The sequence below is a fragment of the Apis mellifera genome, linkage group LG5, assembly GCF_003254395.2.
Source record: "Apis mellifera strain DH4 linkage group LG5, Amel_HAv3.1, whole genome shotgun sequence".
NCBI classification, from domain to species: Eukaryota; Metazoa; Arthropoda; class Insecta; order Hymenoptera; family Apidae; genus Apis; species Apis mellifera.
In genome coordinates this window covers 13,474,996-13,488,445 of record NC_037642.1, presented here as the reverse complement: position 1 = coordinate 13,488,445, position 13,450 = coordinate 13,474,996, and the positions used below count along the sequence as shown (strand labels likewise).

The following is a 13,450-nucleotide window of genomic DNA, read 5'->3' as shown; positions in this document are numbered from 1 at the left end:
TTTTTATTTATAATTAATAAAAATTTAAAATATTATTTTAATTTAAGATTGAACCACAGATGAAACACAAACTAATATTTAGTGCATTTTTTATATGAAAAATATTAGAATTTTCTTATCATTTAATTTTTTCTCAAAATTATCAATTTGACTCAAAATAATTGCAATGTTAGTAACAATTAAAATTATAATTATTTAAATAATTTCAATATAAAATTATTAACGAGAATTAGAACATATATTCTATTACAGAATAAAAATTCTATCATTAATCCTCATATCAAAACGCATAATGTAATAAGATATATTATGTTTTGTAAAATTTTGAACATATATTAAAAAATAAAAATGAAAATATATTTATATTTTTTATTTTAAAAATTAAAGTACATTATAATTTAAAAATAAAGTGTATATATATATATATATATATATATATATATATATATATACTGAATTGATATATTATATTTTCTTTTCTCATCATATATCAAAAACAAATATAAACAAAAAAATAATGATAAAATAGTGAAAATAAAATAAAATAAAAATTAGGGAATCAGTGCTTTTAAAATAATTCTCAAATTTTATTCTATCTTATCTTTTTTTTAAAAGAGATATTTTTGATACTCTAGAAATAACATTAATTAGTGCGATTTAGAGCTGTACAAGTTTCAAAGTTCAAAATTTTATTTGATCATTAATTTGTTAAAATTTGTTAATTTATTATTTTATATTTTTATTTATAATTGATTGACAAATGTGGAATTATATTAAAGAAATTATTTTTAAAATCTAGGAATTTCATCAAATTTTTATTAAATTAAATATAAATCTTGTCATATATCTATTTTAAATTATATGAAATACCAAAAATTCTAATTTTTTATGTGAAAGATACTTCAAAATATATAGTCCATTAAAAAATTTATTCTACTCGATTGAATATTATTAATATTTGAAACTATTATTTTAATTTATTATCAGCGAAATATAATTTTCTATAAATCAATTTGTTTAATATTTTTATTTTATTATCGCAGTTATTTCCCATATGAAATTTAAAAAATATTTTTAATTAAAAAAACTTTTTAATAATAAAACTATTTTTAAATTCCGTAACAATCCAAATTAGTTTTCAATTTACAGTATGTACATATTTATATATTTAACATCTTACATTCTACCAATAGTTAAAAAATATGGATTCACGATTGCCAAGCAATTCTTTTCTGAATTAAGCTATTGGAAATAAGATATCACGATATTCAAGATAAAAAATTTACATGTTTAACATTTTACTTGTATAGACTCGCATAATATGCAATATCGATTTGTTAAGATAGAAATTTATCAATAGCATTTTTTGAAAAATAAATATTTATGTCTTATTACGTTTTATTCGTGATATCTTGATAAAATAAAAGTTGGAAAGAATAAAATTTCCATATATTTTACAAATATAAAACAATTACTAAAATTTTATTAATAAAAATTAAAAAAGATACATAACTATATTTGAATGATTGATAATCGATTACGAAAAAAAATCTATTTATCATAATTTTTATTTCTATTTCACATTCACATAGTTTCCTAATTTCGTTGAATATATTATCATAGCATATGAATCAGTTAATATAGCAATATCATAAATATGTGAATAAAATAGAAATAAGCAGATCCTTTCTTTAGAAAATTCATTAAGTAACACACTTGTATTTGGTAATAAGTTTCAAATATCAGAATTTGAGATTTGTTTCTAATTCCAATTTCAATAATTTTTTATATCTTTAAAAATTTATCTCGCTAATATTTAAATTTCATTAAATCTTTTTTTAATATTCCTTTTGAATTTCATGATATCTGGCAATGACGGTTTTTTGGATTACAAATTTCATCGAAGTCTTTTTTTGAATACGAAGGCGCTTTCCTACAATCCTATAAAATCCCGCATTAATAATTTATCATGAAATTTCATTAAACCGTATTGATGATCTTCTTTGAATCCCACAAAGTTCTGCGTTCATAATCTTCTTTGAATCCCACGAAGTCCCACGTTGATAATCTTCTTTGAATCCCACAGTCCGATGTTGATAGTCTTCTTTGAATCCCACGAAGTCCCACGTTGATAGTCTTCTTTGAATCCCTCGATCCAGCGTTGATAGTCTTCTTTGAATCCCACAGTCCGGCGTTGATAGTTTTCTTTGAATCCCACGAAGTCCCGCGTCGATAGTCTTCTTTGAATCCCACGAAGTCCCACGTCGATAGTCCTCTTTGAATCCCACGAAGTCCCACGTCGATACTCTTCTTTGAATCCCACGAAGTCCCACGTTGATAGTCTTCTTGGAATCCCACAGTCCGGCGTTGATAGTCTTCTTTGAATCCCACGAAGTCCCACGTTGATAGTCTTTCTTCGAATCCCACAAAGTCCCGCGTTGATAGTTTTTTGAATCCCACGAAGTCCCGCATCAGTAACCTTTTCCGAATCTCACGAAATCCTGAGTCGATCTTCTGAATTTCATGAAGTCCCGCGTTGATAGTCTTCTTTAAATCCTTCGAAATCCTGTGATAATTTCTTCTGAATCCTACGTTGATAATCTTTGAATCCTAGAAAGACTCGTATCGAGTCTCCTTTGAATCCTATAAAGATCCATATTAATAGCCTTTTTTTAAATTCTATAAAAATTCACATTGATAATTTTTTTTGAATGCCATTTAGTTTCGCGATAATATTTTCATTTGGATTTTATAAAATCTTATTGTTTCTCTAAAGTTCTCCATTAATAATTTTAAATTTATTTAATTGGTAGCATCTTCTATTATTAAAATTTGCATCTATTCGTTGAAATTGCAAAAAGCTATTTTGCCTTTTGCTCGCAAGCAAAACTAAATACTCGTATCTTTTATTCATCAACATATATTATATATTTGGCATTTATTTCATATTTATTTTTGTGAATGTGTAGTTATCATAATCAACCAATTAGATCTATATCTCCTTCAAAAGAACTTTGTAGTACTCACAATGTAGTAGATATACCATAAAATCCCACGTTGATTCTCTTCTACAATTTTACGAAATAATATGTAGTGAATGCAATTTAAATTTTTCGAATATCAATATAAATTTTCATATCTTAAATTATTATTGTTATATATTACTTTCACAATACATTATAATCAACTTTGTTTTTCTTCTATGTTTTTATGATAGTATAGTTTTTTTAATTATATTCAAATTGAAACTTGTATTTTAATATTGATTTAATACTAACTTAAGGTTATGTTTTTTGAAGAATATAATCATTTTTAATAATTCGAACTATGCCAGATGTTATAGATTACTATTTGTATTTCTATTATTCTATTCACTTTATATTATTTTTTATTACAAAGAAAATTACTTCAATTTTATATATATATATTTTTTTAAATATTTTCAAATATGTTCTGAAAATGTACACTCATCATTAAATCTGAAATGAAAAAATTTATTACCGATTGAATATTATGTACTTAATTAAAAATATATTTTATTAAACAATTCTTACTTTTTAATGAAAAATTAAATCCTATTTTAATTTTGCGTCAATTTTTTTTACATTCAAAATCTTCAATTGTTGTATGTACGACAGATTTTACTCGAATTAATTTCAGATCATTATTTATTAGATTTAAAATCATTTCTCAATAAAAAAAAAAGAACATTTATATTTCTTTTCTAATTAGGAGAGATTTATAAAGTTATTAATTTAAAAATCTTGTCGAATATATTTCAATTATCCAATGATCCATTTAATTGAACGTAATCAGCATTTCAAGTTGTAACAATTTATCTTGATTTAAATTTTTCTTGAATAGATATATTCGATTTAATATTCGATATTTTCTTCAAAAAGTAAAATCGAAAATGAAAACTCATGTTCATCAATTTAGATAAACTATAATCTTGATATAACCGAAGTTATTTTTAACAACATATTTTAAATACATTTTTAAAATATGTAAGTTTTTTGAACATTTAATTTACCTGACACATACTTTTTTTATTATCTAAAATAAATTTAGATTCAGCCAAGTCTTAATCAAATCTCGGCTAAGATGATATAACAATGACCTCTCTTCCATTTAGAAAATTTTTTTCTATATCACAAATTTTCTGAAATGTATCTAGATACTATAAAGTTAGTAATTTAATCCTTCATCTTTTTCTTTTAAATAAAAAATTTCAATAAAAATTTATTTCAACTTATATATTATCATATTTAAATATAATTGAAAACTTATCTTCATAAATATATCAAATATCGATAGTTATTCACCCCGTTGTTATCTTGAATATAAGCTTTATATTTATACTGTTCATATATCCGGCATCGTTTTCTAAATATAATAAAAATAATATTTATATAATACATACATATTCAGGTGTATTTCATAGCATTTTTCTCCATAGAATAGAAAATTTATCATAAAATTCATATAAGAATAAAATTATCTTCGATTTCCTGAAGCAAAAATCACAAACATCCAAAAGAGCCAAAACAGGTATATTTAAATAACGATAATTTGAGCATTTCTATGAATATAACACTACCATGCTTATTAACATGCTATAACTAATTTTATATTTAAATTATTTGAAATATATACTAATCCGCCTTTTTCTCATTGTGAAAAAATAAAACCATCGGCAGCTTTATTCCTTTGTCTCCTTTTTCCTAGACCTATGTCCTATACCTATGTCTTGATAAATTATAAAAATATCAAGGTCAAATGTAATTTTAAAATACATTTATTAAAATGAAATGTCAATTTTTGTAGATCTAAAATAGTTAAACGTAAAATAGTAAACAATGATATATATTACAATCAGTTTTACTCTTCTTTTAGCAGAAATCTGTTTCCATTGTCAATTGAATTTCTTCTTCAGCCGAATGAAATATATTGCATCATGTTTATCTATTATAATTGTGAATAGTTCAAATAGTTGAAATTGTAGAATTATTTCCTGGTATTGCAGATATAATATAGGATATATCTCCATTATTATAAAATGTCATCGATAATATAGCATCCATTATGATGAAAGATAAATATAATACTAAACCTGCAGCTTACAGTATAATAATTTCACCTATTTCTCGTTTTTTCAACTATTTATTACAAATCATTGATCATATTAAATTGTTACCTTCAACCAAAACATACCTTTTCTATTTTAAAAATCGGATTTTTTTACCTTTTTTTTTTTTATCAATATTTCTTGTCAAAAATGCAGTTATATAAATAGATATATAGATTGTGATATTTATTAAGATTAAAAAATTATTCATATTTATCCAATTAGGAGTTACCAAAATATATTTTCAGTACATCTTTATATACCTCGTCGATTAAATAGATTTTTTCTCTATCCAAGCTTAGCTGAAACATAGTAACTCCCTCCCACCCCTACAACTCGGAACTAGATCATTCTAATCAACATACCACTTTGCAATACGAATCCAACATGCTCCAGGAATAGAAATAACTGCTTGTAGTTGTTTAGTTGTACACCATGATTACGAAATTGGGTATTCCTGCAGTACAAAACAAACACCCGAACCACAATATTTCAAGAAAAAATATTTAAAACAATTATAAAAGCATGATACTTCACATTGCATTTGCAACCATGTGTAGAAGAAATTAAATTCCTTTGAACAAACTTCAAATCAAACCTTTAACTTGCTTAATTATGATTGTACAATTAATTGTAAACAATTTCCAACATCCGAGAATTGAATCATTGATGATGTACTTCCTTGGAATTTAAAAACATTAAACATAATTTTGTTTTTTAAAATCAAAATATAAAAATATTATCTACATGTTATACTTAAAAATTTAATTTAGAAATATCCTGCTTGTTCATCCTTGATCACTGCTTTCCTACTATTATTAAAAAATTTTTTCAGAGTATTCGTTAATTCTCAATGTATTTCTCAAATCAATTAAACTGTAATATTAAATCGGTCTCTTTACTTCCATAACCCTGTTGCACATCACTTATCAGGAATTTTTTTTGTTAATCTAATGATACATTAAGTTCTTCTTGCTCTACGACCCAATGAGTAAGCGAAGTAATATCAAAATCTGTGAAAAGTAAGTATCTAGTAATGATTCCCAAAAAAATATATTTAATATAGTAAAAAATTTGTAGCAATTTCCTATTCAAATTGAGCTGTTTATATTTTATATGCATGCCTATTATTAAAATTAGTTGTGCTACTTGCAGTAACTCGCCTTACTGGATCATCTAAATTCAACAAAGATGCATTTAATTTACTCCATACCTTGAAGCTTTTATACATTTTAATTCAAATGGGACAATATATATGATGTCTAGTATCCAGCTTGATCAACTTTGAACAGGATTTATTAATAAGCCAGGGAAACCCATATATAGAACTCGGTTGCATAAACATTGGAAAAATTTTTCTGGACCTGAGAAAATATATTTGCACAGGTAACGAACAGAAGGGATTAGCTCACCAAAATAGAACTTGCTCGAGGTTGCTGCAGTATGTCACAGTAAGCCTATGTATATCACGCATCACATTGATTTTTGAATTAGTCGATGCTCAGATGTTCAAGATACGGAAGCGCGAACATGAGAAGACGTTTATGTACGACTTGATCGTGGTGTGCAAATTTCTAAAAACAAAGATTTTGCCCCTTTGTTCATCCCATACCAATCCTCTCACCATTCCTTATCTCATATATAGACAGGCCAAATAGTGTCGCCGATGACGACCAACAGCCTGGACACACGTGCGGGACACTCTTGCGTTCGACAGAATTTTATGTAGTATGCTGGACTGAAAAGGATTTTTGGCATTAATATGGCGATTTAAAAATCATAGGAAAATTATTAACATTTTTAATTTTTATCATTCTTTTTTATTTTTTCCGCTGCTGTTTTGCTGTATCACAATATTTACAAAACTGTTAATTAACATTTATAAGTAAGTACAAAATCTACATATAAAATTATTCTTCGATCATTAAGTAAACATTTAAAACGCTATTTAAATCTATAAAGGTTAAATTGACTATACAAATTTTCTTTAAGCTATATAAGTACACATTTTTTTACGTAAACCGCCATACTTCTGAAAAAAAAAAAATATCGAATCAAACGCTCTTTTAACTTGTTTGACGAACTCGATTGGTATATTATTACAAAAATATTGCAAATAGAAATGCATTGGTTCCGATACAGTTTACAAACCAAACCAATGAAAGGTGTAGAGACTAGAACATGGGGTCCCCAATTCTGCGGTACGCCCAGCATCGCTGCAAACAGCAAGTTCCTCCGTCCGTTCCAATGCCATCTCAAACGGTGAGACTGCAAGTAAAAAATATCCAGATATACCACCAGGATAGTAATGTGACTTCTATTCCCACAGCACCGATGCGATACGGTACTGCATTATGGTTCGAGTTTCCATTTTGTTGTTGTTAGGGTTTTTTATTGGACAACTGCTAAAAATCTTCTTTTTAAACTGGATTCGACGCTGACGCAGGTTTTTCAGACCTGATCACTCATGTTTCATTTATTCCTTCATCGTTTTAGTGGTACTTTAATTTGCCCCAATTTAGACATGAAATTGTCCAAACTACTTAATTCAGGACATAAAGGACCTTGCCAGGGATCATTTTCTTGGCCCGACTTCGAATTTTTAATATCTCCATTATTGTAGAGTTCACAATTTGAATAATCCGCATCCTTCAGAAATTGTTTTTTAAATTGCTGCCATTTTGAAATTCTAGATAATTGCTTGCTGCGTAATTCATGCTCAGCTTTGAAAAGAGCACATGTCAGTACTGCTTCGATCCTTAGATCACGTTTGCGGTTTCGACGGCACATTAGTTTTTTACAGCGAACTCTACTAATCCAGTTAGCCAATTGTTCCGTATGGCTTGGTTTATCGATGTCAATTTCTCGAGGTCTCGAAGTGGCCACCATGATTTCGTAATTTTCTTAGTTGATTTTTGTAAGTCCAAATGTCCTTTCCAACGTTGGCGTCGTATCAATTGAAACTAACTCTCTTGAGAAATAGGTTAGCACGAAGTATTGACTGAAGAATTTTCACGTTTTTTTATAACTTTTTTTTAAACTTTTTCACCTAATTATTGAATAAGTAAGAAGTACACCAACCTGTATCTGGCTCGTGTTTCTTGTAGAACAATGGAAGAAAGTTGCACAACTACACACAAGACTATAAATCACCGAGCAAGATACAGCCTTGTCCGTTCGAAGACGACTCAGGAAATGTCTTCGTGCGCGTTCGATGGCAGCTTTATATACTCCCTAGCTTGCCGTTATGTAGTGTTCTTACGCATGATCAATAGAAAATAGTTCCTTGTAAAATTTTATATTAACGTTATTCTTTTGAAAATTTTAAAAAATAATTATATCCATTTAAATTGTAAATATGTATGCGATATTTTTTATAAAAAATTTTATGTATATTTTGCATATTATCTCAAAATTGTTTGTTTTTAGAAAATAACTTGTGGCGTATGAATGCGTTGTACGGTCAATTTCTCACCAATCACGTGTCGTTTCGTATAACGTCATATACGTTTCCTTTGCAGATCTTTTCCAATGTTGCCAAATCTTTTCACATTGTTTCGATCAATGTTTTTTAATATGTATCTATATATTTTTTATAATTTTCAAGTTTATATATAATATGAAAAATATATTATTATATTACAAAGAACAAAAATTTAAAATACTATTTATGAATTTAAAATTATGCAATAAAAATACTTCATATCAAATAAATTTTAATAATATTAAATAGATTATTAATTCAATATTTGTAAAAAATAAAATAAATAAAGAAATTTCTTAATAAATTTAGAAAGTTTATTAAATAATATTATTGTAAATTATAATAATAAATTATAAATTTTGTACAAATATTTTAAAAATCTAAAATCACATTCAATACACAAATAAATATGAACTTTTAATAAACAATTATTTTTTCAACAATATTATTAAACAATTTTAATAATATAAAAATAATTTTATATTAATTTAAAAATATTTAATTTTCTTGAAATTAAAACGTGGCAACGTTGTCAAGAATAACTGTTACGCCCAATAAATGTATCAAGATGCTTTCCATTCTGCGTCTTATTTTATAATATAGAATTAAAAGAATTGTTTTTATGAAATCTATAACTTTAAAATTCTATAAAAAATTTATTGATTAAAAAAAATAATTCTTTTATACATTTTATTATTATTATTATTTTATTATTAAATATTATTAAAATAAAAAAAGTAAAATATAATTTTTAAAAACAAGAGTATATTAATAATTTTTTTTAATTTTTCTTTAAATTTCATATGCTATTGATAATTACTTTATTTAGTTTTTTATTAATTGATACAATATAATAAATATTTATAAAAATATTTTTTTTCATATTTTCGTGAGTCATAAAGCATTCTTGAATCATGACTATTGAATGACGCATGTATTCTTATTTTTGCAACATATATCATAATATACGGTAACACACACATACACACACGCGCGCGCGCGCACACACACACACACACACACACACATATACGTATAGATATCTTAAATATAAATGTAATTTTTTAAAATTTTGTTTAATATGGGACCAAATATATCTATATATATTATACATGTTATATGCCCTTCCCCGTCACACACAAAGATATATATGTGTATAGTATATTACCTAAGGTTGGATTATATTTATATCGTACGTATTAAATATATATAAATGTATACTTATTTATTTAATTTATTTAAATTAAATAGTATTTATTATTAAAGATATATAAATGTTATTAAATGAATTCATAATTTATGCTTAATATTTATTGTCATATATTTTTATTGAATATAACAAAGCGTCAGGTATAAGTTTTTCTTTAATAATTGAATACAAGTATGTACATATAATAAAAAAAATTAAAGTTTTTATATATTGTAGGTAAGTAATAAATAATAAGAATGAAATAAAGATAATTAATATAAAATATATATATATATAAAATAGATATATACATATTTATAACATCTAATATTATTCTTGAATTGGTATAACCTTGATTATCATTAGATGATCAAAATATAGCACAATAATTTAACGTAATTATTGAAATATACTCTGATATATATGTATTAAAACTTATATATATTCAGTATAAATATATTATTGTTTTTGTTAGGCAAAAATTATTTATTTGAAATAGAAAAGTAAATAAAAAATTTTTACTCGTATATTTTATATAGGAACACTTACATATTTAAGTTAATTGTTTAAGTTAATAAAATTATAGCATATTTTAAGATATTATTTAATCAATTTCATATTTGATTTAAATAAATTTATATTTTTCCTAGAAACATGTAATATTAAAAAGTATAAAATTCATTCTTTAAAAATGAGTTAACAGAATTTTGTATATTAAAATTTAATGCCCCTAAGTATATATAATATAATGATATTTTAAAGAGTGCCCATTGTTTAGATAGAGAAATTTTCCATTTTTCCCATACATTTGTACAAGATTTTAGTTTTTCTCCATATACAGAATGTATACAACATTTTGACATTTCTAACATTCCTGACATTCTTGATCCTGTATTGAGCGAATATTCAATGCAACGCATAAGATCATTTGTTTTAAGAATTAACAACATTTGTCTGTTTACTTTGTCTAATACATTGCTAATTTGAGGTAATAAATTTGGTATTTCTCTTTGAAATTCCTCTTTTTCTTGTTTATCATATTTAGTTTTTTGGACACCAGCCATAATTGTATTCCAAGATCTTCCTGATACCATACAAGCTAGTAATCCATATAAATCTGTAACACCTAAATTAGCACAATGTGTTTGCATTGCAGTTTTATTGCCATCAAATATTGCCAACCAAAGTTTAGAATATTCCCATCGAAATTCATTTGAAAGATTTGCATATAATCCATGATCTAAAAGTATGATTTCTGCTTCATTATTTTTCTTTCTAACTAAGACATTACCAGGATGTGGATCTGAATGTACGAATCCCACTATAAATATCATGTGACTATAAAGCCGGCCTAATTTACTGCTAACTTCATATGGATTTAAATTACTATTTTGAATATATTTTAAATCATTAACTTGACCTCCTTTTACAAATTCCATTGTTAAAACTCGTGGTGATGAAATTTCCCAATGGATTTTGGGTATTTTCAACCAATGATAATGGGAAAATATATTTTGAATTTTTTCTGCATTTTTTCCCTCTTGAGTAAAGTCTAGTTCTCGAGGAATATTCTTTTTAGTTTCGTCAACAAGCCAGTCAAATTTAAAATCAGGAAAAACTAATGATGTCAATTTTACTAAAGTTGACATAGTTTTTATATCTACATAAGAGTTTGTTTTAACTGATCGATGTTGAATTTTAACAGCAACAATACCACCATTTTTTAATACAGCTTTATGAACTTGTGCTAAACTGGCAGTACCTAAAGGTTCAGGATCGATACTTTCAAATATTTCATATGGATCTTTCTTGAAATCTTCTTTAATAACAGTAAGTATATCTTTAAATGATGATTGTGGTGCCGAACTATGTAATACTCTCATTGTATTAACATATTCTTGTGGCAGTAAATAATCTAGTGCACCAATATGTTGACCTACTTTTATATAAACACCTTTATTAGCACAACAAAGTTCTAAAAGTTTTTGTGCACCATATTTATGTACTTTTGATTTTAAGTCAACATATTCTTGAGTATTTGGATTTAAATTAGTTCCATATAATTCATTTTTATAATGTCTTCCAATTATAAAAACAGTAACTACAGCACGTCCTAGTCGTACAATACCTATAGATCCCAAATCATATTCATTTGCTCTTAAAGATGCTAATGTGCCCAATCCAAGTATTCCAAGAGCAGCTCTTTTTAATAATTTTTTGGATACAAACATTATCAATTAAAAGTAAAGAAACAAAATTTTTGTTTAATTTTATATATTTTGATCTGAAATTAAATAATTTTAAGTAAATAAAATTTGTCCATTTTATTATAATAATCATATAAATAAGTATTTATAACCTTTATAAGTATTAAATTACTTTGCGGTATAGTCGAAATAATTTTTTTTCCTCAGTAATAACTCCTTACCATATAAATGAAATAAAGTATAAAAAAATTACGTAATTCACTTATGTCTTTCTAAGTTACAAATTGTTCATAAATTTCGGAGATCGTAATAACCTAAACTATGTGCATGTAAAAGATGTGACAAAATTTATGTATTAAAAAATGGTATTTGAGAATATTTCAATTTTTAAATTTTTTTTTTAAAAATATCCGATTAATTTTATTTAGTATTTGTTTAGTTACTTGTTTTTTATGGAAAGGTAACATGATAACCTGTTTTCGTTTTAAAACTGTTAACCTTCGCTCACATGGAATAATCAATTTACATTGATCATCGTTTTTCTTTACATATCGATGTTATTATTTCGGATATCGATGAAGTTACATTTCGATAAATCTTATGAATCATTAGGTTTACTCTTTTGTTATAATTTTTTATAATAAAAATTAAATAAATATTGGATATTGTCAATAATACAAATTTATCACTATGATTAACAACGAAAAATATTCAAATATTTTATACATATATATATTTTACACGCGCGCGCGCGATCACACACATATTATATGTATATACATGCACATATACATATGTATATTTCCTTTTTTTTTTATAGATACTAATATAATTAGCATAAGCTTTTTAATATAAATAATATATTAAATTAGCATATTATATATTTTTAGTTTTATTCATTTATTACATATTATTGCCATTACAAAATTTATAATTACATATTATACTAATAAATATTTACATTAAGTGTTAACATCATCAAGTTTCTATTTGTCCAGATGCATGTTCTATTAGGGCTTTCTAAAACAAACGATAAAATTTTGATTGATATAAAATAAAATATAATACTTTATTTTATTATTTTTAGAAATAATTAAATTTCACCTTTATCACTGGGATAGCATTTGTCAATTGTAGTCCCAAACTTCGAACTAAGACAATAGGAGCTGCTGTTCCATTATATAATCGATGCAATGCATCAATAGCAAACATTATTGGAACATTATATCGCTGTCTTAATGTTTCATATTTTCTCAAATACATCATGTTTCCTATTGGAACTCCACTTATAACTGCTTCTGCAAGAAGTTGAACTAATACTGTTATATCTCCAAATCCTAAATTTACACCTTGACCAGCTAATGGATGAACTCTATGTGCTGCATCTCTGAAATATTTTACATAAAAATTATCTGTTACATCAAAAAAATAAAAATAATTAT

The 13,450-nt window shown here is 25.2% G+C and overlaps 2 protein-coding genes and 1 long non-coding RNA gene across 3 annotated transcripts; all 3 read right to left on the bottom strand.

The window, feature by feature from the left end:
• Positions 1 to 648: 648 nt before the first annotated feature.
• On the bottom strand, positions 649 to 8,328 carry Ancr-1 (AncR-1 non-coding nuclear RNA). Its single transcript, NR_003566.1, is given in 2 exon segments — positions 649 to 7,396; positions 8,210 to 8,328. It is a non-coding gene; the product is annotated as an AncR-1 non-coding nuclear RNA (long non-coding RNA).
• LOC102655090 lies at positions 7,535 to 8,203 on the bottom strand. Its single transcript, XM_006570208.3, has one exon. It carries the CDS (start codon positions 8,015 to 8,017, stop codon positions 7,613 to 7,615), a length of 405 nt encoding a protein of 134 aa, XP_006570271.1. The 5' UTR covers positions 8,018 to 8,203; the 3' UTR covers positions 7,535 to 7,612.
• A 1,943-nt stretch (positions 8,329 to 10,271) lies between the features above and the next one.
• LOC408866 (uncharacterized aarF domain-containing protein kinase 1) lies at positions 10,272 to 12,716 on the bottom strand. Its single transcript, XM_392396.7, has 2 exons — positions 12,161 to 12,716; positions 10,272 to 12,085 (listed from the first exon to the last, which is right to left on the bottom strand). Exon 2 carries the CDS (start codon positions 12,030 to 12,032, stop codon positions 10,464 to 10,466), a length of 1,569 nt encoding a protein of 522 aa, XP_392396.3. The 5' UTR covers positions 12,033 to 12,085; positions 12,161 to 12,716; the 3' UTR covers positions 10,272 to 10,463.
• Between the last annotated feature and the right edge of the window lie 734 nt (positions 12,717 to 13,450).